The sequence below is a fragment of the Pollachius pollachius genome, assembly GCF_949987615.1.
Source record: "Pollachius pollachius genome assembly, chromosome: 6".
Lineage (NCBI taxonomy): Eukaryota > Metazoa > Chordata > Actinopteri > Gadiformes > Gadidae > Pollachius > Pollachius pollachius.
The window spans coordinates 15,617,353-15,642,353 of NC_136939.1; the positions used below are offsets into that span (position 1 = coordinate 15,617,353).

The 25,001-nt window shown below is 42.2% G+C and overlaps 1 protein-coding gene across 2 annotated transcripts; it reads right to left on the reverse strand.

Annotated features, from left to right (window-relative positions):
- Positions 1–6,060: 6,060 nt before the first annotated feature.
- jakmip2 (janus kinase and microtubule interacting protein 2) lies at positions 6,061–23,242 on the reverse strand (the record flags this gene model as incomplete). Of its 2 annotated transcripts, XM_079737540.1 has the most annotated exons (22): positions 6,061–6,111; positions 7,486–7,551; positions 8,271–8,423; positions 8,700–8,750; positions 8,977–9,054; positions 9,685–9,753; positions 9,845–9,910; positions 10,007–10,060; positions 10,158–10,259; positions 10,694–10,792; positions 10,944–11,006; positions 11,654–11,737; positions 15,398–15,526; positions 15,829–15,951; positions 16,514–16,570; positions 17,107–17,247; positions 17,424–17,570; positions 17,963–18,061; positions 18,681–18,890; positions 19,559–19,801; positions 22,760–23,014; positions 23,114–23,242. In XM_079737540.1, 22 exons carry the CDS (start codon positions 23,240–23,242, stop codon positions 6,061–6,063), a joined length of 2,469 nt encoding a protein of 822 aa, XP_079593666.1. The 2 variants fall into 2 exon arrangements, with proteins under 2 accessions (XP_079593666.1, XP_079593667.1); XM_079737541.1 differs by lacking the exon at positions 10,944–11,006.
- Between the last annotated feature and the right edge of the window lie 1,759 nt (positions 23,243–25,001).

Consider the following 25,001-nt stretch of genomic DNA (forward strand, 5'->3'; position numbering starts at 1 on the left):
ATGACATCCTATAACTGATATATTGAAAAACATAAAATATGCTGGATAGCCGGGACCGCGCTTTGTACAAAAATGTCCTGAAGAGGGCATATGCCGCATCTCAGATAATGTTGGCCCCAGGAGGCTAGATGATCTTCCACGCCGTGGAAAATCTTTCAAGGGTATTTAATAACATGCAAATAACGTAAAATCTTTTTAAAAGATGCTACATATTGCGTGGTGTACAGAAACCCTGTTTACTTGCCCTTTCCAAAGTATGCGGTTGAACACCTTTGATGATTTGAGGTGGAAACCTAAAGCAGCTTTTAATTGTGCCTCGAATTGGCTTACCCCAAACACAAAAGGATTTGGCCTTTTTCCTTTCTTTTTCTATATAAAGCCACCTGCTCCACTGCTCTGAGTAGAAGGCCTTTACCCTATTCTACCTGGAAGTCAATGTAAACACTTCCCAGTACTGTCAATATCAATTAGAAGGTGGGTGTAACATGAAGGTTAATATTTGGCTACTTTTTAGGTAGCCCCTGAGACCATCCAGATAAGCATGCGTTTCACAATTTATATCAGTTTGGCCTTGACTGGGTAAAAGTAGGGCACTCTTTAATGAGAAACATATGTTGCTGTGTTTTTTTTTGCTAACAATTATATGGGAGTGTGTGGGGATCTGTTTATTTGAAATGACTTGAATAACAACAGTTAGCAAAATGAAGGGCTGACTACTCAGCTGTTTTGATTTCCACATACGGGAGTTGCCTTACATTATACTTGTGAAGCTCTTGCACTTTCACTTTTGATAAATCAGATTGGAGGTATGCTTGGACATCTTCTCTGAGAAAGACCTTGCTTACAGATTTTATGTTTATATTTTAACATCATTATTGAGTTAATTTCTGATGAACAGTTTTCATTGCTCTGCACTTTCACTGGGTACCGCCAGTGGCGTGACTAGGCTGTTTCATTTTTTTTTTGCTTGCTCTACACTAGAAACAAACATGGGGATTCCAGCAGCATCTCAAAATAAAGTTGCATAGTCCTTCTAGTCCTTCTGTCAAGAGAATAAACAGTTTAAAAACATAACCAGACTGTTTGGTCGATTATTTCTCTGTGGTAACAATTCTTTTTGGCAATAAATCTTATACTGTTGGAAAGCCTGTATAGTTCCCTTTTTGTGTGATTCCATTTGCCAAATCTTTTCTTCCATTGCCAAACAGGTTATTTTGCTGTTGCTATTGACACTTGTTTTGAGCTTCTGGTACGCCCAGGTGCTGCCATTCAGGTGCCTGATTGGCACCTGAATGGTGCCAATCAGGTGTTCCGCAAAACCAAGTTGCGGCATTTTTTGGAGTGAGCCCTAGTATCCTCTCCAAACTGAAGGCCAAGTTCCATATAACGGGGGATGTCAAAGACAGGCCGCGAAGCGGGCGTCCCAAGAAGACGACACCCCAAGAAGACTGTTTCATCACCCTGTCAGCACTTAGGTGCCATAGGCTGTCTTCTACAGATTTGCAGTCAAGGTTTGCCGACGGCTCTCTGCCCAGACAATCCGGAACAGACTACATGCAGCCAATCTCCGGTCTCATAGGGCTGCCAGGAGTCCTGCCATGACTGCCCTTCACCGACAGGCCCGTTTGCGCTGGTGTCGGCAACACGTGCACTGGAACCTGAACATGTGGAGGAACGTTATGTTCAGTGATGAGTCCAGATTCTGCCTACGGCAGTTGGATCGTAGGGTCAAAGTGTGGAGAAGACGCGGAGAACGCTATGCTGATTGCTGCACCGATAGAATAACATCTTTTGATGGAGGCAGTGTGATGGTGTGGGGTGGCATCTCCCTCACTGGAAAAACAAGGCTTGTCATCATTGGCGGCAATCTCAATGCAGAGAGATATAGAGATGAGATTCTGCAACCAGTGGTAATCCCATATCTCCACTGTCTGGGACCGAACTCTATCCTCCAAGACGCTCGCCCCCACAGGGCGGGGTTTATCAGAGACTACCTCCAGAATGTGGGAGTGGAGAGGATGGAATGGCCTGCTAGCAGTCCTGACCTCAACCCCATTGAAAACTTGTGGGATCAGCTTGGGAGTGCTGTTCGTGCCAGAGTGACCAACACAACCACGTTGGCTGACTTGCGATAAATGCTGGTTGAAGAATGGGATGCCATCCCACAGCAGTGTGTGACCAGGCTGGTGACCAGCATGAGGAGGAGGTGCCAGGCTGTTGTGGCTGTGTATGGTTCTTCCACACGCTACTGAGGCTCCTGTTTGTGAAATGAATAAATTGTTAAATTGCCAATGTCTTGTTTCTTCAAACTTCAATCATCCAATCCACCAAACACCAAACGAGTCAATGGCAGAATAAGCTGTTTGGCATTGGCAGAGAAGATTTGGCAAATTTTTCATGGGCGCAACCCACATACTCAGCTCTTCTGCTCATCCCACAAGCGCATGTTCCTTACAAATGGGGCACCATTTGAAAGGGAACTATACAGGCTTTCCAACGGTATAAGATTGATTGCCAAAAAGCATTGTTACCACAGAGAAATAATCAACCAAACAGAGATTTCCTTACTTTTTTTGCTAAGTTTATATATGTAATGTCTGTCTCACTTGTATTCATTTTACTCTGAAATAACTTGAATGGAACTTTAGAGGTCTGGGGATAAGCTCACCAGTCAGGTAGCTATTTAATGCTATAATAAACTGCATATTTTGTTTATTTAGGTAAAGCATACGCTACACGCGCATTTTCCCTTTCCCTCTGGGCTAAGCCCCGGATATTTCAGAAACCTAGAAACGCCCCTGGTTACCGCAATTGTTGTTTTAACTCTCCAGACTGAGGCACTCATTTTTCAACTTAAACATGATGGTCTCAAAAGGCTAGATTTGAATATGCATTAATTCCTTTCAAAATAGCAGATGTCAGTTGTAAAGGTTGTGGTTGAGGAATTTAAAGAAAAATAAATCGGAGAAGGTTCATCAGATTATCATCTTTTAGACCTAATGTAATAATAAAACCATCAATACATGCCATTCTACTGCAGACCTTTTAACAAAAAAATGCTCTCATCCATTTCTCAGTATTAGTATCATTATATTATTAAACCATGTAATGTAATGGCATAAATACAATGTGGAAAGTGTAAAAATGAAAACGGCAAAAAAGGAGGATACTTGGGTTCACTTGAAATTAAATACAGGTACAACTAAACCAACCGCTGGACAGTATGAGTATTACATGGTAAAATAGCAGAATATTGGGAAAGGATGTGTCATAGCGATAAAGGACAGTTAAAAGGGGACTCAAAGAGTTCAAAGGCAATACTCCAGTTTTTTGCACTCATTAGGGTCAAAGAAATGTACATTTCCTCTTTTCGCAGCAATCATCACAATCAAAACACGACCACTGCTAAGTGTGTCAACTGCTCAAGCCACCGGAGGCGACAACAAGAGAGGTGCAACTAGTCACAGGAATAAAGCAGAGAGGCTACAAGACACATGTACATATAAACAGATGTATATATTACAATCGCAATGAATAGGGCTCCCCTCCAAAACTATTCACAATAACTGACTGGAGGAAGGAGGGGTTGTAGAAAAAATGAAAATCATATTCACACACACACACACACACATACACTCTCGCACTCATACTCTAACCAGATATTTCAGTTGATTAAAATCTGCCAGATTATTTTTTGTATGTTGCGTGTTTTGTTTTTCTTCCAGAGCAAAGAGGATCATTAGAGTTTGGGTGCACAGGCTGTGTCACTCTCTCCAACAATCTTTTTCGTTTTTTTTGTACTCCATTTTATTTTCCCTCCTCAGCACTGTGAGACTTGTGTAGTCAGTCTGGATAATTTGTTCTCCTAGTGGCATTTAAAGTCTTTGAGTCCAAATATAATTTATTGTAAGGTGTAAAATATCAAGACCAAAAAGTAATCATAACGTTATCATCATCATCATCAAAACAGCTCTATGATGAATAAGAAACCTGAACTAGGACTAAGAACAAGTCCAAGTCGGTAAGGGGGTATCGCAAATCCTCAAGACGTAACCATGGCGAAACTATTGCCTACTCGTTTTATTTAATTCCTTTTTGTTGTATTGGCGCAAGATCACACTCGACTACATATAGGGAAAGCCATGACGATTTTATTGTTTGCTGCTCCCCTTATCAGGTGGAGCCTATACTTGGCTAAGCTTGATTGCTGTTGGACCTAATCTTTTCAGGCTGTTGTGTTAGCCTACTTCTCATTTAGACAACATAATTGTAATCATTTAGTAATCATTTAGTCAACATAACTTCATCTTGGATCATCAAGTTATTGCAGTGAACCCCTTGTTGTCCACACCCGGCTTCAGGCATCGTGGGCAGAACTATGCCAACAAGCAGCAGGCTAAACAAAGCTTAAGCGACAAAGAGCCGTGCTTCCAACCAAAGGACCAGGAATCTTTATTCCCAGGAACTGCTTTTCAAGGAACTGAGTACTGGGATAAGCACTGGATAACATGCTGCCAGGGGAATGTCTTTGCCAATCTTAAACTTAATGTGACCCAAAGCTTGTTTGGTTTAGGCAAATTGTGAATTCAATATGCTTATTTGCCATGTGCATACTGAACCATTATCATTTATCATAGCCTTAAGAATCTGAGCAAAACTTTGCTTTCAAGTCTCTAGCCAGACTCAAGTCAATTCTCAAGAAAGTCAAGTCAAAATAGCAGGGGAGTCCAAGTTAAGTCTCAAGTAGCGACTCAAGTCTGAGGCCATGTCCGCACATATATGGCCATTTTAAAGTATTTTCTGTGTTCGACCTCCCATCTACACCACAACGGCATGTCACTGAAAACAACATTTCTGGAAAACTCCTTCCAGGGGTTTTTAAAAACAGTTCTTTCTATTCGTATGGACGAATACCACATGTTTCCAGATATACCAATATACATGGGGAAGAGCCCGAGTCTCAAGTCCTTAGCTGGCTAATGAATGTTTTGAGGAGAAGGAATACTGAGAAACCCCTCAAAAATAAAGAGAGCAAGAGAGAGTGATCTACTGGTTAGTACAAGCTATCAATTAGTATTTACTCATCCATACTTGCAATGTGGTATAAATGGTGTATTATAACCCTGCATGGCAGAGAGAACTTAACCCATACTGGTTTGTGTTTAAATGTATGTATACTTCATACACACAATATTTATATACTGTGTGGGTGCATGTGTGTTTGGATGGGGAACCATGCAGCTAGACAGTTGTGTATAGTCTATATCTCATCATACCCTTTAAACTGTTTTTAGTCCCTTTCTCTCTGAGATGGCAGTTCCGTAAAGTCTGTCCTCCACAGCAAAAGTGAGAATGTGGAGAAGCGAGAGAGAAATCTCCCTCCAAAAAAAAAAAAAGATTATTCTCCTTTATCTTCTTCCATAGTGTGGATCCAGACTTCACCTCCACTGACAACCAAAGAACCCACAGCCATCACTACTGATACTACACAGGAGAAAACATTTCACACTTGGCCACGGAAAAAAATAAAAAATAAATACGGCAGTCATAAATAAATCCTCCAGGGTACCACACTACCTGTAAGAAATAGAAAGAGAGACACATTAGAATATATGGTGGGCTGTGCATTGTGCCAAGTGTGTAAAAATGCAGACTTGGCACCAACATTTAAAAATCGAAAAACATTGGAAAGCAAAATAGCACATTTGATTCTTGATGAGTGAGTAGTATTTTCTCTGTAGCCAATAGTAATTAGCAAATATGATCATCAGCATGCCATACCAAAACCGCCCTGCCACTTTTCTTTTACTTTCCACAATTGTAAAGTGTGACTAAAGGCGGCCGCAGTCTGAAGGCAATACCAATCAGCCCACAGGGGGCACTACAACGATGGATTGAAAAAGAACACTTTGAGCAAGCATGGAACTTTCTACGTGTACTGAACCCAAGCTGAGGCTATCCCTCAGTTATTACCCCGATAAAAACCAAGAGGGTTGTTATGGTCTGCCCATGGTCATGATGTTTCTTTGGGGCTACTTACCTCACACAATCACACATCCTTCAAGGCCAAAGAATGAAGGCAAGGGAGAAGAACAAGAAAAGAAAGAGGAACTGGGGACGAGTAAGAGGAAGACAGTCAAGACGGAGAAAGAAAGAGACGGATAAAGAAAGATGGACAGAGAGAGAAACACATAGTGGGAGGAAGGGAAAAAAGACAATCAAAGTCAGCATAAAGTGACTGAGATATATATATATATATATTAGTGCTGTCAAGCGATTAAAATATGTAATCGTGATTAATCGCACATTTCTTTCTATTCTAAATATCCCTTGATTTCGTGCTGCTAGCCTTTTAGTGAGATCAGAGAGTGTTGAGAAGGACAGTAATAAAATATATTATGTAAGATGGATATAAGAAGAGACCCACAGTGAATTCAACCCGGTCCACTTGGCATCGGGTAGGTGCATCACAGTGGTAGGCCTACCGAAAAAAACTTCAATAGCCCAGGCTTTTATTTGTTTCAATCACTGAACTTTCGAACAAAACTCTTGCTCACCAAAGATGGGAAATACTATAACATTTATTATTTAAACCAGTATGAATATTCCTACTGTACATAGGCCTATACACATTACCAGGCTATCGAATAACGCCTACACACACACACACACACACACACACACGGTGGCGCAGTGGTAATCGGGAGAGTCGGGAGAATTCCCAGTGGGCCGTTAACGTTTCGGGGCTGTCGGGCTGATTACTGCGGGATAACAATATTGCCTTTATAAAAGTTCCTTGCAGAGCCGTCCGGCAGCCTGAGCTGTGCGCCCGCAACCTCTGACTCACTCAAACACCGCAACACTCAAAAACTTTCAACGTCGTAACCAAGTCGATTTTGTCTAGAGGGGAGTAACTGAGCGGCCCCTCCCGAAGTGGTACAGCCCAGGTGGGCTTTGAACTGCGATTGGTCAGAAAGACGTAACAGCTAATGACAACATTGAACTCTCGTGCAGCAGGCTCGAACAGAGTGACACACAGCACACAAAACTTTTAAGGAGTTTTTCACCCCCTCCGTATCCTTGCTTGCCCCAACAAGTTTGTGTGGCGTGCTTGTTGTTTTGATTCCGGTGTAGCTAGATCTGGTATGGTGTTGTAGTTTTTCTAACGTGACTAGTTGTTGCTAGACAGCAGGTGAAAAAACTACAACGTTTGCCAATCCAAAAGAGCGTTAATCGCGCGATAAAAAAATTAACGCAGTTAAAATTGGTTTGCGTTAACGCCGTTTATAACACGTTAAACTGACAGCACTAATATATATATATATATATATATATATATATATATATTAGTGCTGTCAGTTTAACGCGTTAACGCCGTTTATAACACGTTAAACTGACAGCACTAATATATATACATACAGATAACATATCTTTACATTGGTTATTAATTATTGGACAATAACAACAATAACAGGTGTTATTTACCTTTTCCTCTAAATCTTTTATTTGTCTCCTCTGGATGTCTGTCTTGTTTTCCAGGTCACGGATTCTCTGTTAGGAAATTGCCCAACATGTTAACACAATGTATCTTTTGTACACACACACAATGCATACTTTAGACCAGACATGTATAAGTGGCAATCCCACAATTGAGTGTTCGCCAGATTAATATATTTGTGATCATGATATATTCGTGATATTCGTGATCACTGAATTCGTTGAGTAGAGTGACACCACTAGATTGGAGTCCAGCAATTCAGCAGAACTCACATCTTAAGACAATTAAGTAAATCAGTTTTTGTATAATTAATTGGGGATTTTCTGGAAGTTAAAATAATATGACTGCTAGGGAGAAAGATAATACAATTAATTTGTTTTTCTTATTATATTTATGAGTGTTTTGTTTACTCTTGTTGTAATGTTCCATACATTACCCTTTTTTAAAAGTATGGTTATTATGAAATTTAGCACCTTCAATTGGAAATGTTTCTATTTCAACAATGCTTATTTAAACTTGGTGAATTCTAACAAAAAACGATTATGAACCTAAAATGAAACAGCACACACACACACACACACGCACACACACACGCACGCACGCACACAAACACACACAAACACACACACACACACACACGCACACACTTAAAAACACACACACACACACACACACGCACACAAACACACACACACACACACACACACACACACACACACACAGACACACACACAGACGCTCAGACCACATCCACCCTGTCTCTCCGCCCCACCTGGTGTGCCTGGTGCAGCAGCTCCATCCTCTCCTGGAGGATCTGGCAGTCGTACTCGCGACTTTTCCTGAGCATCTGCCTCCTCAGCTTCTCCACCGACGTCCGCAGCTCGTCCTTCTGCAGCTCGTCCAGCGGCTCCCCGTACTTGATCACCTGGGGGGAACGACCGACTTACATCAGGACAGGACAGCATTTTGACAATGTCGATTTTTTAATAATTTACATTGTGATCTAAGCTAAACCTTTGCAACATCTGCTGGAGATTAAATTGGGGCATGCCTTTACACTAATCTCTAACCTTTAAAGATAGGGTGAGCAATTTCTTTTTTTAAAAGCGTTCTTTGTCGTATCTGATGAAATTCAACAGATTTTTCTAATGTAAAGTCACCTCCAAGAAATGTGTTGGGTATGAATATGTGTTGTACGAACCTTGTCTTGCTGCAGGGCATTGTAGAGTGTGGCTTCTAACTCCTGGATTTGCTGTTTTAGGAAAAAATACATGTATGTGTTGAATATTGCGATGACATTATGACTTTGATAAATAAACAAATATTGAAGGGTGCACAGTTGTAATGTATTTATTATATTACATTGTCAATCAATTGAAGAAAGGAAGAAACACCTCATCAATACTTCAATATCTAAGAAAACATTTAGTAATACAACATATAGCAAGACTCAAACATGCACACCCCCACACTCTTACCAAATAGGCCTGGTCCAATGTCTGTTTTCTGTAGTCCAGTTCCTCTTCCAGATACCCTTTCTGCTTACAGAACATTTCCTACATACAAAGAACAGCAGAGGTTACTCTTAAGATACATTTGTATCATTTGTGTGGCTGAGTTAACTCAATTATTCCCATACATTCAAAGGGTCCCTGCTTTAACACCAACATGTTGTTTGTGGGAGGGTACAACTTTCTGGCTGAATGTTAGACTGCATGGTTTACCGCAGAACATTTGTTGGGGTTGGTTGCTGTCAATTAGTAAATTTGTACGATTTTAAATATACAAATATTTAAAAACAAATCAACTGCTAAACAACAAGGTCGAAATATCAAATGAAAACAGGAACAGTCAAAGAATTTGTGCAGTTTTAACTTTTAAATATTTACAATATATATATATATATATATATATATATATATATTAATTTGTATTTATTTTTATGACGTAGTTAAGACGGCAGGTGTGTGTTGCTTAGGCAGCCGCATTAGCTGTTAATTGCTGTGGGAAACCCTGGACTGAATCCACTGGTAGGCTGGAGTTGATTTGTCCATCATACGTTCAATGTGATGACATTGAACAGCCTTTGTGCAGTATCCATGGCTATTCCGTTTAAAAAAAAACACAGAATGCTTTATTAGAACGCCTTGACAGTGTTTATCCTCTGATGGGTCACATTGACTTGCCATCTCGATCTCCAAGTCCATCATCTTCTGGTGCAGTGCCGCTTCTGTCCCTTCGATCTGCTGGATCCACTAGAGGGCGACAAACAGCAAGACAACAAGGCATTAGGCTAAAGTTTTTTTCCAGTAGGTCACACAACTCAATGCATTGGTAAGGGCTTACCTTCTCTGCGAGAGACAACACAGTGCTAGCCTGAATAATGGCCACCTGCTCTTCATTACGTAGATTCTGGAGAAAAAAAAAAATCGGTTCGCATTTAATTGAGTTTTAATAAATGCATTATTTGTACGTAACAAAACAAAAAACACCAACAGTTCAACTTACTCCGTTGTCTCCGAGAATATCGAGCAGTTTGATGAGATCAGGTATACACACGTCCTGGGGAGAAGAGCGAAGGCAGGCAAATTGAGATCACGATAGAGATGAGAAATGTTTTTTTCTGCTTGAGTATACTTTGGCGAGAGTTGAGTGGTACCTTTACTCCTTCCTTCATGCAGTAGATCTGCAGCGCGCTGACACCTTCAGAGAACGGGTGCAGCCGCAGATGGTTGAAGGGAGGGGAGTGCCTTTCACGCTCCTGAATGAATAAATTAAAGATTAGATAAAGGTGCTGATAAGAGATAATAACATTTCTGAAATCAATAAAAATAATGATAATTAATGCTGCAAGCAGTGTTTTTAGGTGCCAACCCCTATACAAATCCTTATAAGGTTGTTAACGATGGAATAGTCTTAGATTGGGTCTTGTAGTTATGCTTTGTTTTCATCTTCAATTGATCACTGTAGACCCCCTATAGTCTGATTTGGATGACCTTTAGACGTCTGGCCTAAGGTAGCCCCACCTCCTCTAAGAGTCCACTTCTTAAAGATCATGGAGTACATATGATTATAACATACAAAGTATCATGAATGTAAGTCACTGTAGGTTTTTTTATAAAATGCTCTGGTCACAAGACGCTTGACAATAATTAGAAGAATGATCATTTCAAATTGGACTATTGTCGGTCTGACCTCCAGCTCCAGTATCCTGAACTCCAAGAGTTCGTTCTGATCCTTGGAGTCTTGAAGCTCCTGCTGAAGCCGGCTGGAATCACTCTCTGTCCTCTCCATCTGCACATGAGAACGAGAAAGACAAAAAGAGAGAAAGAAAGAGGGAAGGAAAGAGAGAACCTTTTTACAAAAAGGAAGGACTGATTTTGTCTAGTGTGAACGTCTCAACAACAGATCCAACAATAAAGTGACAAAAACACTTGAGATTGACCTGATCCAGAAGCTCCTGGTTCCGACGCAGGAACAGCTGCTTCTCTTCCACCCATTTAGAGTCCTGAGGGGACACGATATACATACCAGATCAGAATAATACAAGAAATAATGCAATCATTTTTCTACATAGTTCTTGTTTACAAAAATTGAAAACAAAAAAGGTTTCAATTCAAAACACATAGAGAAACAAAGACTTCCAGGGGGGTTTAAGGACCCATTACGTCCTTGCGGACCCTCCTTGCAGACCCTGCTTGCATCCAGCGCAAGGGCCTGACATGTGCCTCCCAAAAATTGTAACCATGCATCAGGGCGATGCAGCAGCAAGGGCTGTGATTGGTCCTCTCACTGAAGTCGTTTTTTTTTCCAGGTCTTGTTATTTCTAGGAATTTCTTCATCACATCTGAATCCACCGCTACCAGGAGGACAGTGGAGTAACCCTGCCAACCCCCCTCCTAGACCTCAAGCATCTTGAACACGGATTCAAAACACATAGAGAAACAAAGACTTCCAAAAAAAAAGCAGTTTGACCAGAGGCCCACTGTTCCTTCATTCGCTTTTTGATATTGTTCATTCATATTTGATCTGAGACCAACCAGCAATGGGATTTTAGGGGCTTCCATAATAATTTTCTTCTTAGTGCACTGACTATTGTACATTTGTTTTGTTGTGTAGCTGTGTGTGCCTATGTGTGTGTGGTAGGCATCGTACCTGTCCTTTGAGGTTCAGCTCGTTCTCCAGGTCCTCTATCTTGGCCTTGTAGCGCAGTGCGTCCGCCTGGAGCTGATCTTGGGCCTGAAAGGACAGAACAACAATACAGGAATAACGCAAATGCCAAGCACCCCTCCACTGCTCATCGATTGGCAATCCAAAATGTAAGAATAGCCAGAAATTTAAAGTTCAGTTTTATTCACGGATTTGTGATTGTGGTACATAAAGATTTAGACCATGAAATCTCTGATTTTTCAAAGGTAGAGTTTCAAGGGCGCCCCGGTGACTCACTGAGTACCATATAGGCTCAGTCCTGAATGCAGCGAATCTCCAATCCTGCCCGTCGTCATTTGCTGCATGACCTCCCCTCTATCTCTCATACCTTCCTCTCTATCTCACTCTCTAATAAAGCATAAAAATAAATCTTAAAAAAATAAAAAAGGTTGTAGAGTTTCTAAGTTGCAATGGAGACTGATTGGCAAAGTAGCATATTATAACAAGATATTTTTTCGGTGTCGGTATGTAATTTATTCTTTTCATTAGCATTGTTATCATTGTAGTTGAGACAACTTTCAAGCAAATCAAGCACTACCTTCCAAATATCTGTAAATGTCTGCACTACAGGTGAACTGTTTTGTGGGCGGTCCTGCTTCAGAGGTAATGTTACAACTGATGTATAGACAACACGGTAACAGAATCAGCTTCTAATATCGAGATATCAATTAGAAAATGGTTAAAAGTTTTGACACTTGAGGACTTTTTTAAGCCTAGACTTAAAAATGAGACAAGAACAAGAACACAAGCACTTATTTTTAAATACTACAGCTGCATTCAGGCTGCAGACGGAACTACACAGCCCAAAACATCGCCATATTTGCAGAATGTAGGACTCACAGCAATTTCGATGTGGTGTTTGCCTTCGGATGGATAGCATTTGCTGTGTAAGAAACCAAAGTGTACATAGCAAATTCAGGCTGAAACACACAATTCACGTTGATGCCCTGTTTGAGTTAAAAACTGCAAATTTCTCCGAAAGGGGTAAGAGTTTGTACCCCTGCATTTAGGTGCTATGCAAAAGTTGGCAACATACTCTGACGGGTTCTAAAGCCTTAGTTATGGTTCCATGTTGACGCAACGCAAGGGGATTGAAGGACCCATTACGTCCTTGCGGACCCTCCTTGTTGACCTTCCTTGCGTCCAATGCAAGTGATGCTGAAATATTCACCAAAGCGACTCCCTCAGCAAGCGATCCTGCACACAGCTCACAGTTATGGATCACAACAGTAATGTTTGCACACATCAGGCAGGAAATGGTTACCCAAGCAAGTAACGGTTGCCCAAGCGAGTAATGATAAGAACATATTATGTGCTATTGTAAATTTTGTGTATACACCCAGAACAGAAAAAAAACGTTGTAACCTTTTCGGTTTCAATGCCGTCTTGCATGGCATCTCATCTTCAGAGAAAGATTGGCTTCTGATATAATTTACTTACGGAAAAACCTGGTAAAGCAGGTCCACAGCAGATGATGGGACAAGAGTATTTAGTTCAACGACAAAGCAACAACTAGTGGATAAAAGATGTTCAAAATTCAGTTTCAACCAGGCAGAAGATGGCTGTTGGCTTCCCAGTGTAGCACTTCCGAAATCATTAGGATTGCTTGAATTGAACAACAGATAAACACAGCTTGTAAAGGGTAGGGGTAAAGTACAGATGGGTTTTATTTTTGCAGTATAATGATAATTACATATGAAATAAACAGCATTATATTCTTTGAGTGTTGTTTAAATAAGCTATTGTTAAGGTTAAGTAGGTTCTAGTAGATCACAATGTTGCAAAGTGTCTGCTTTTGGTTAACTATGCTGTTGGGGAGGTGCACAGGAAAGGCTCTAGCCTGTTCAAGTATTTCAATGGAGCCAGCTATGCTACCTTGGAAACTGTAGTGGGCCCGAGGGGGAAAGGTATCTGTCTGGGCAGAACTTCTCTGTTGTCATATCCTAGCCTCTCCCCTTTCAGTGACCACTCTCACACAACACGATTACCAACCAGTATACATCTTCTGGGAAGAAATAGAAACTATTGTGAGTAATCCAACACGTTTAAATAAGGTTTGCATGAAAAGGATATAACCTTTTGGGCATAAAATAAATGTAGATAAGGGTGTCTGACCTATCCAGACGGTGTCATATAAAGCAGCACCTTCTTTACGACAGCAGTTATCCAACACATTGTGAGGCAACTAGCTCTACTTGCATAATGGAGGGTTCCATTCAGTCCCTCGGGCCTAGGCTTCTTCTTCCAGTTTGTTTTTGGGACTTTAAAGAAGGTCTCCAGAAGAACAAAGAAGAAAGTTCCCTTGGTTTTAGTGCTTGAAAGTCTATGTCTTCTGTCTCTATGCAGGAAAAGTTCCAGATTAATCTATGGACGCATCACAGGGCATTCGGTATCCAGTGATCCCACTCCCTACATCACCAACTTTCTTCCTCGCTGGGCATCGAATTTCACCTTTTGCCTTTTGAACACCACCAGCAGTCCTCAGAAGTTCTTGATTCTTGACGACTTATTTTCTATCCATTGCCTTGAGTTCAAAGTGGCGGAAAATCTATTCAGACGTAAGTCTTAGGTTCTTCAGCCAGATTTGTTCACCATGAGGAGACAAGTGTCGTGAATTAGCTTTAGCTAACACTTTGATGCATACTCACACTTATCTATGTTTTTGTATCTGTCCCTATTCAAATAAAACCGAAATAAATAAATACATACCTTGGCAAAGTTTCATGACTGAAACTTGACCGTTTCAAGTTTCAGAAATCTCCAACAGACACCCAATAAACTAAATAAGTACTCAGCTCTCAGCTCTTCCACAGGTCCGTTGTTAACGTGTGTGTGTTAACCCACTGTTTCTGTTGGAGTTTGAACACTATACGCAATGTTTTGGACAGATGTAGAACAAACCTGGACAGCACCGTGGCTACCTGCATAGCAATACCGGCTTCTCAGGAAGCCCAGCAGGGCCGGTCCTGGTCCATCCTTGGACTGGAGACTAGTTGGTGCTGCTAGAGGTATTGGGAGGGGCAGTAGGGGAGGAGTTCATCCCGCTTGCCTATGTAATATCCCCAACGCCCCAGGACTGGGAATTCCTGTTGAAAAGCACCGACCTTTGGATGACACGTGAGACCAAGGCACTGACTCCCTGTGCTCACTAAAGATCCAATGACACTCGTCACAAGAGCCGAGGTGCAATCCCCGGTGTCCTGGACAAAGTGCCAACCTTGTTCTTGTACGAACATGCCTGCCTTTGTAAATGGTAAATGGACTGCATTTAAATAGCGCTTTTATCCAAAGCGCTTTACAATATTAACTGACAGTCACCCATACATGCAGACATTCACACTGCGACGGCGATGTCAGCCATGCAAGGCAAAAGCCAACTCGTCGCATCGGGAGCAGTTAGGGTAAGGTGCCTTGCTCAGGGACACCTCGATACTCAGCTAAGAGGAGCCGGGTATCAAACTAACAACCTTGTGGTTGCCAGCCAACCAGCTCTACCTCCTGAGCTGTTAGCACAGGGGGGTACTACACACTAGTAGTGGATGAGGTGTTGTCAGCACCCCACCGTACCCATACACACACACTGTTTATTAAGAGCGCTTTGGGTAACCTTGAGAAGCTCTATAAATGCAACGAATTCCAACACATAGCTGTTGCAACACCCTACTTCTCTATTCTCCTGCATGGTGTTACCTTGGCCTCCATCTCTGCGTCCAGTAAGCCTCCTTTCTGTTCCTGCAGCAGCGCATAGGCTCGCTGTAGCGCCTGGTACTCCCTGGTCAGCTGGCGAAACCGCAACTCCGACTCCTCATTGGCCAAACCCTGGTTACACACACACACACACACACTCTCTCTTTAGCGAAACAAAGCATACAATCATAATATCATAATCATAGGGGATCATCAGAAATTATTTCTTGATCCCTAGGCGGAAATTGGGTCACATTACAGGCACTCCCATTCTAGATAATAAATGTATATCAGCATAGAATTTTTTTTTGAATAGAAAATGAAAATACTCATAATCATTTATGCCTATGATTCTACTGCGAAGCATTAAGATCACACAACAACCAGCGACATGAAAGCCCAGCTGTAAAGGTGAGGATTGGCGTTCTCGCTACCTGGTGCATGTCTTCATCGGGGGTTGCAGGGGTCCGTTCCATCCTGAAAGAGGCCACGGAGGAGGACTCAGAGTCCATGGACTCCTCGTCATAGCCGAAGAATGTGTCCACCACGATGTGCCTCTGTGTGAGAAAAAACATTCATAGATTAAGGGGATCATCAGAAATCATAATCAGATATTATTAATTCATCCCTAGGCGGAAATCAGGTCACATTACAGGTGTTCCCATTTTAATTTAATAAATAGAAAATAAATCGATGCATTATAACAAAATATGTAACCAAAAATTATGGAATGTAAAGTTAGTGTAAACTGACACTTAAGGGATACAATCTTGAAACTTGACTGATATGTAACTTACACAAAATTGATACTCAATTGAATATCAAATAAAAGTGTTAACTTTCAAATATAGGCGACGACATTGACAGTGTAAAACAACCAACTTATTTCCTTTCCACGCAATATTAATAATAACTTGGATTAATACAGCGCCTTTCAAGGGACCCAAAGACACTTTACACACAGCAGACAAAACTAAATATTAATACAGTAACATAAAATAGATATAGCAAAGGTTGAAAAGGAAAGCAGAAATTTACATTTACAGAGACTATAGGTCAACAGTGAACCGAAACGTAATAATTTCCGTCCCTTTAAGCCTTATTTCCATGCTTGATTACCTTTATTGGCCTGGAACTTCTTTTATGCCTCTTCTTCCTCAGAAGTTTTTCTCTATCCTGAAAAAATAAATAAAAGAACACAAAAAATATTGGTAGATTAGTGATGAAATAACATTAATATATAGTTGCAAGCAGTGATATCAGGGTCCTACATATGGCGCCATGGCCTAATGCATACATCAAAGCAGACATCATTTGATATTGTGCCGTGTCTCATAATATGTTTGGTTGACGTCAGACTCGAACCACTCGTCTTGTTCCCCACACGCCGCCACATGTAAATGTAAAACTCAAAGGGCAGATCAGACTATATTTTGAGAAGGAGCAGTGTTGTGACCTCGTTAAAATGGTATTTGTATGCCTTAAAAACAGGTTTGCTGGAAGTGATCATATATTACTACCACTACTACCACTACTTCTACTACTACTAATAATAATAACAAATATAATAGGGTTCCTACGGATTTAGCAGGACCCCCAAATTATCCATCCATTAACCTTCCTTCTTACTTTCTTGTCATTGGTCATTTTGAGTAACAGCAATTATTGTTGTTATTGCAAGCACAACTAAACCCGTGGAGCCCTGCACTCACCCTGGTGAGCTCGTCCACCATGGCCTGCTGCTCCAGGACCTGCAGCTTGAGGAAGGCCAGCTCCTGCTCGTCGTGAGCCTGATCCAGGTCATTCAGAGACTTGAGTTTCTTCAGCGGAGCGTGGGAGCTCATCCTCTCCTTCTGCGGAGACAGCATGGGACACAACGTTCGTTGATAAAAATACGAAATGTCTCATGCGTTTAATTCCTTGCAACATCTTTGCCGTGGGGGGGAGGGGCTTTGCCCGTATACGGGGCACTCTTGGGGTGAATAGGTTAAGTAACAAAATCAGGATTCTGGTTCCTCCAGACACACACCATTTCCAGGTTCTCTTTGGCAAGGCTCTTGGCCTTGTCTTCTAGTTTCTGTATGGTTTGGGTCAGGTCGTCGTTCCTCTTGTTCAGCAGCTTGTTCTTGTCCAGCAGCGGCTTGCACTGTTTTTCTGATTCTCGCACTCGCTTCAGCTGGTGAAAGACAAATATAGTTTCATGATCTCAAAACGTTTCACAATAAAACTTTAATATTTAAGAATGACAATTATCCGATGACAGCAAGGACCATCAACAATATTGGTCCTGGCTGTCAGTGATACTGGATTTGACTTTTAAGTACAGCTGAATGTGTGAATTACATTATGCGTCCTGTATGAAAGGAAATATGTAACAACTGAAAGAATCAAGGTATTGATAAAATTTGATTCCAGAAATAGCATATATTACATGGCATATTATCAATCTGTAGCTTATACATTCCATATGTTTATTAATACAATGTACCAGTGAAGAAAAAAAAAGAAAATAAATTAGTCATTAGCCACGCTAAACAACTCAATCCATGGATAAAGAATGGCTCATACCAACTCATTCCTCTCATCCACTAGGAGTGAGTTGCGGTCTTCCAGCTTGCGTATCGTTGAGTTGAGTTCAGCCGTTCGACGCTGATTTCTCCTCATGTCCTGGTGGGATGACAAGACATTTAGTAGATATAAAGAGAGAGACAAGGCAAGACTACCTGTCCCGGTACAACAGTTACACAATATGTAGAACTATAACACATTCTAATGGTTTTTAATCTCTTAATTAGATGATATATACAAATGTTGACTTAGGTTATTTAGCCTAGAGGGCAGCCATTTGTCATAATCAGAAGACCCTTAGTAGTGAATGCAATGTAGAAATGCAATGTTATTCGTTGTGCCAAGCAGAGAACGGCAAGATCAGTCACAAACAGCTCAAACAAACATCATTCTTTATCCTTCTTTTAACAGGATCCAAACACATGTTGAGTAAAGAGAACTACCTAAAGTCTGAAAAAAACAACAACACTGTGTTGGCAATATCATAACCATAGGCAGATTATGAGTTTGGTGTCTTCTAATATGAGCCACGCCTCGACCGGAGATGTGTGTAAAATCAAAGAATATATGCCTCTAAAAGGCACGTCGATGTCATGAAATAATTAAGGAACGTTCGGTTCACAGACTAGTGCAATACATTCAAACCCCATGTTGTTGCCCCCGCCCCCCACAGCGTGGGGCAGTGGAGCCGCGGTGCAAGAGAGGGCACTGGGCTTACTGGGCTGCCGCAGTGCTCCGCCCCGTCGCCCGCCCTGCCAGGGATCTCTCGCTTGGGGCTGCCCAGGCCGCACTCGGCCTCTTTGGCCAGGAACAGCTGCTCGTCCAGAGCGTCCTTCTGCAGCTGCAGCTTCTGCAGGTAGCCTGACGTCGACTCCAGCTCCTTCTCCAGGGAGAAGATGGAGCGGTCTTTGGACTTGATTTCATCCACCTGTGACGGGGAGGCGGAAAACAGTGAGTTAACTCATCTGTTCGGTTTGGTCACTTGACTGTCAGCAAGCTCATGGTAGAGGGTCTTTTCATTGCCTCCACGCCAATAAAGCACAGTTGAGCCAACTCTATAGCTGAAAAGGGTCTAATGTTGTTGATTTGGGTCAGGATACATTGTGATAATGAAATTTGTGCTTTATGTTTAAATGTTGACAATTATTTATATTAGGGGTAGGCACCATACCAGGATGAACGTGACTAAAGGTTTTATGTTGTGCAATGATATGGATTTGGCTATATGGTGGAAATCGTTTTATATTCATAAATTTTATATTGACTTTATATTATATTATGATTTTATATTATATCTTTTTGAGCGGACGTTGCATGCCTTCATTGTGCGCATGTGGCAACAAACAAGCGTGGGATTAGAGTTTCAGACTTTGGGACTCGAGACGCACACACAGTGGAGTGTGTGTGTCTGTGTCTGTGTGTGTAGGTGTGTGTGTGTGTGTGTGTGTGTGTGTGTGTCTGTGTGTAGGTGTGTGTGTGTGTGTTTTTCTGTGTCTGTGTCTGTGTGTGTGTGTGTGTGTGTGTGTGTGTGTGTGTGTGTGTGTGCGTGTGTCTGCGTGCGTGTGTGTGTGTGTGTGTGCGTGCGTGCGTGCGCACCAGCCTGCGGACGTCCTTCTCACAGTCCCACTTGATCTTGGAGATCTGCTCCTGGTGCTGCTGGTGCTCCACGCGCAGGTCGCCCGCCTTCATCTTGTCCGACTGGATCATGTTGCTCAGGGCCTCGTCCGTCTGCTTCTTGGACGACTTGAGCTCCACGATCTCCTGCAGCAGCTTCACCCGCTCCTGGTCGAAGAAGCGCCGCGCGTCCTCCTTGGCCTCCAGGGTCAGGGCCGTGCGCACCTGGAGGATGGAGGGGGGGAGGTGGGCAACAGGAAACAGGTTAAGTCAAGGGTCACAGGGTCATACTGGGCTGTGACATTCTTAGGACTAGGTAAGCCACAACTGCGTAGCAAAGCAAAACCAAATAGCAAAATAAACACAAAGATCTCAACAATAGCAACGTTAAAATAATTGAACAATTCAATGATTAAATAAAGCACTGGCATGTATTATCAAGTGTAGGGGTGCAAAATCAACAGAACATACTGGAATGTTCAGGTATCTCAAAAGTTTGCTGGTTGAGAAGCCTGATGGCCTGGGGATAAAAACAGTTTGTGAGTCTGGTAGTCCGTGCCTGTCTGCTTTGGTGCGTCTACCAGACGGCAGCAGTGTGAACAGTCTATAGCCTGGGTTGCTGTGGTCTTTGATGATTTTTTTATGATTTTATGGGGTTTTGAACATTCATGCCTGCAAGCTTCTTTGTGACTAAACTCCTGAAGTCCCTGCACTACGAACAGCCATAAGGATCTCATAGTTTAATCCAAGGCCATAACTGGCTTTAGACTTGGAATGTAAGAAGGTGTATAAATATCACAGGACCAGGTGAAAAAGGATTTAGATTTTTAATTAGAGACCAGCATAGCAAAGGACAAATAAAATATCCTTAAAGATATCCAGCTGATAGGAAATTAGACCCTTTCTTCTGTGGAAAGTTTGGAAATGTTTTCGAATGCAATCCCGGAAATAGTTAAATTAAGTTTGACTGTGGTAGCTTTAACTTATTAGAAAAGGGTTATAAAAGTCGCACGATATTTAGAATATTGAAATTTCTCTCAACACAGAAAACTAAAAAGGAGTTTAAAACATGTGTATTTCCTTTTGGACCATGACCAAACGTTAGGGCAGACGGCAGCCTGGGGTCTGTGCTCTCCCATGCTGTGTTGTTGTTTATTCGTTTATTCTTCAGCACTGTCTCGCATTAAGCACAGAAGAACTCTCAAACCTCCAACTACCCACTGGGCAGACGTCTTTCATTGTCCCAGAAAGTTTAACGCTTTGTTTTCCTTGTGCTTCACTGAAACCTGGCTTGGGGAACACATCCAGCCCACTCCATCGACCGGGCTTCCAGCTCCTCAGAGCCGACCGGGTCACAGAACTAAGTGGAATAAAACCGGAGGGGCGGACTTTGCTTCTACATAAACAGGGTTGGTGTACATATGTCAGTGTTGGAGAAATCATGCAGATCTCACTTGGAAACCCTTTTCATAAACTTTTTAACATCTCTTTTTTGTAAGCCAATTAGTGTAAACTCCCCTGCGGGCTGGAGAACTTTAAACTGACTGACTACCTGTAGTCAGTGAGCTGGATATTTGTATGAATACAAATGATACATTGTATGAATACAAATACATCTTGAAGCAAGTGTGCTTCTCAAGCCATTCCTTGGCTCAGTGTTTCCCACAGACCAGGTAGCAATGTGTGGTGCCCCCCTGGCGCCAGACGGGGAGTGTCAGGGTGCCGTGGAGGTCGGTGCCGTGGTCATCTGGGTGTATGCAGAGTGTGTGCAGTGGGCAGCATTTAAACACACAATTTCTGAAGATGCCATGTTAAATATACACCTGTATGCTTATCTATTGTCACCTGATGAGACAATTTTAAAGCTACAAGAAGCATTTGGAAATATTCAATATTCTTTAGCGCAAGTTCTCTAAGAGAAGACAATGAAAAACCTTTTTAGCAGAACCCTGCCTGGTTTCGATCCTTGCCATAACTCCATACATTACATGGCAGGCCAGTATAATTGGTTTGCTCATACAAAGACCTGTACTTTATGATGGAGGAAGACCTGTCTGTTAAGTTTCTTGTTGAGAATTACTCACCAAAATTGATGTAAAAGTTTAGTTTTTACCTTAATGTTTGCCTATTTTAGTTGCAATCTTTAGATTCTGTGACATTAAAGGAATGAATTGCAAAAACAACTAAAGCTGGAGGCTTTTATTTCAAATACTGAACTCAAGAACTACCTCAACCAATATAAACCTGTTCTTCTTTTTAACTTTTTTGGTTAAACAAAATCAATAGTTAATGTAACAATATAAATATAATAATAAAAATAATAATAGTCCTTCAACCAATCAGACCAACGATTGCTTCGAATGCAACCATCGCTTCCCTGTCTTCATTGTGTTAAACCAGCCAATAGCGCGCCAGGGGGTAAAGCCAGCTTGGTGATTGGCTCCAATAAAAGCGGATCGGAAACAGAAAGAAATGTATTGCGCTCCAGCCCTTCTTTAATAGGTCCATGCTCCAGCCCCTGCTGCAGAGCGAATTCAAAAACGGGGTGAGGGTACTCAGTCTAACACCGTAGCCTATCTCAACTATAACGGCATTTCATATTGATCACATCTTCTGCTGCGTTACCAACTTTATCTATGCAGACTTAGGGTGCGGGACGTTCAATATCAATAACGTTGAGTTCATAATCGCTAACATTATCTTTTCTGAGTTAACAATAATTTTGAGCACAGTATATCATACTAAATTTTGGTAAAACGGTCGCCGACCGTCTTCTCTGTGCCAAATATCCCGCTGCTTCGCGTTTTCCTTTGATAGGCGCGTTGAGAGGAGGAGCGGGCGAATCAGCCGTTTATAAGTGTCCCCGCGAACCACTGGCATGAACGCTTGTCTCTGTGCGTGTTCATGTGCGTATGCGTTTGTGAACGAGAATGACAGCGAGAAAGAGTGCTGTGAGGAGATGAATGAACGAAAACGATATTTATATTTGAAAATCGCAAAATAAAGAAAAAAAGAAGCGGAATCAATTTGTGGCACTCGGTGTTGATTCTGTGGCCCTGCGCCGCACATTGGTCTATGTACGGGAAACACTGCGGCTAGACACAATATCAATTTTGTTTCATAGTCTGAGGTTTAACAGGTCAAAATGAAATAGTTAACCATGATTTCCGACACAGCCCTCACCTTCTCGCCGCTGCCATCGCGCATGGCGTTGAGTGCGGCCTTGAGCCGCTGGCTCTCCTGGTCCTTGATCTTGGCGTGGCGCGCCAGCTCCTGCTCATGCTGCCGCGTCAGGGCCTCCCGCAGCGCCTGCACCTCCTTCTGCTTCTCCTCGTGCCACTTGGCCCGCTGCTCCGTCAGCGTGGCCGTGTGGCGGTGCTGCTCCTGCTCCCGCACCCGCTTCACCTCCTGCACCTTGTCCCGCTCAAGCTTGGTCACCTGGACGGGGGGGGGGGGGGGGGAATAGTGGAGGTGAATGGGAATGAATGGTGCGTTGATTTTTGTTGATAGTGAATGAATGTTTTGGTAGGCTCCTACCTTGCATTTTTCCTGGTGGAGCTCTATCTGAATGTCAGTAAGCTTGGATCTGAGGTCCTCATTGGCCGCCTGTAAGGCAGAGATCAGCGCTTCAGGCTTCTCGCCCTTTGCACGCGTTTTCTTAGCCATGTCCTGGAAGACTAGTGAAGTACCACCGCCGCTTTCATTGAGACTTCACAGAATCGTTCCGAGGCTCTTGAGAGAATTCCAGTTTCTCCTCTTCCTCATTATCTTAGTAGACGCCCTGGCTGGCAGAGAAGAGGAGAGGAGAGGAGGGGTTAGGAGAGAGAAAGAGGAGGTGTGGGAGAGAGACAGATGAATATATAGTAGGCAAGGAGATCAATGATACAGGCAGAAGCGTAGTAGAAAGGACAACACACTTCGGATGATTTGATTTTAGGTCTTGTTCCATGTTTCAAATAATGGCATGTAATGGATAGTTTACAAATTTTATCCGACATTTAATGGTTTATCAGCACGAGGAATACCTTAAATGCGTTGACAATGCTAAACAGCCAAAGGCTTCAGCCCTCTACTCAACCATCGGTACAGGCAATGTTTCAGAAAACCTCAACTGAAAATAAGGAATGGGATCGAATGGGATTATAGAGGAAGATCGACAGCTCTACTGTGTTCATGATGTGCTATGTTTGGCAAAGTTATTTTTTTTTAAGCAATGAATGCACTTATACACATATATATACAAAGTGAACAAACATTTGAACGAGTTACAGAACGCCCGCTGTGCCATCTGACCGAAGCAGGCCGTAGTGATGATGGGGAAAGTTTCAGGATTTCTCTGTTGGTGGCCAATTGGTGTCATCATGTGTATGCATTATGTATTATGTGGTAAACACGGATGGGAACCTCTGTCTACATAATTATATGCAGACTGGTTGGATGTTGCAGAAATATTTGCACCGTCTTTTATTTGTTTGCAAGAACATCTGTAAAACTGTGCGGGGTGATTGTCTTTACAGACATGTTAAAACTGTGAATGTTGAACCTCTACCCGGCCACGTAGTAGAATAAGTGGCTCAAGTGTGCCAGGGTACCCCCACTTCAAAATCCAATTGGCTAAGGAAATATGCTCCGGGAGAAAAAGTTATTGTAATTCACATCCAGCTTGAAAGTGGCAAGGACCATTAACGGTCACACGAGGAGCCTGAAGGGCACGAGGCTGCACAATCCAAAAATAATAGACTTATCACCCCAACACCCTAAGATTGTTGAATGAGGTGCACCCGTCAAGCTGGTAAAGTCCATTATCTATCTATCTAGGAGTATGAGCTGGGAAAACCTAAGGAATCGGAAAAAAAAAGTATAGGGAAGGCTTTGAACTGCTCATGATCTGAGGTATACCACAGTCTGTAAAACACGGTTCGAGGCTGTGTGATGGCATGGCCATGCATGGCTTCCAATGGCACTGGGTCACTAGTATTTATTGATGATAATGGGACAGAAGACAAAAGGAGCGTGTTTGGGATATGTTGTCTGCTCAAATTCAGCAAAGTTGATTGGACAGTGCTTCACAGTACAGAGGGCCAATGACCCAAAACATACTGGATAGCAACCAAGGAGTTTTTTAAGGCAAAAAAGGAATATCCTGCAATGGTCGAGTCCATCTCCTGATCCCAACCCGATTAAGCATGTATTTCAGTTGTTGAAGACAACATGAAAGGCAGAAAGACCCACGAACAAACAACAACCGAAGACAGCTGCAGTAAATGCCTGGCTGAGCATCATAAAGGAGGAAACCCAGCATTTTGTCCAGGGGATCCAGACTTCAGGCAGTCATTGCCTGCAAAGGATTCTCTGCAAAGTAATACAAATTGAAATGTATTTATGATTATGCTAATTTATCCAATTACATTTGAGTACCTGAAAA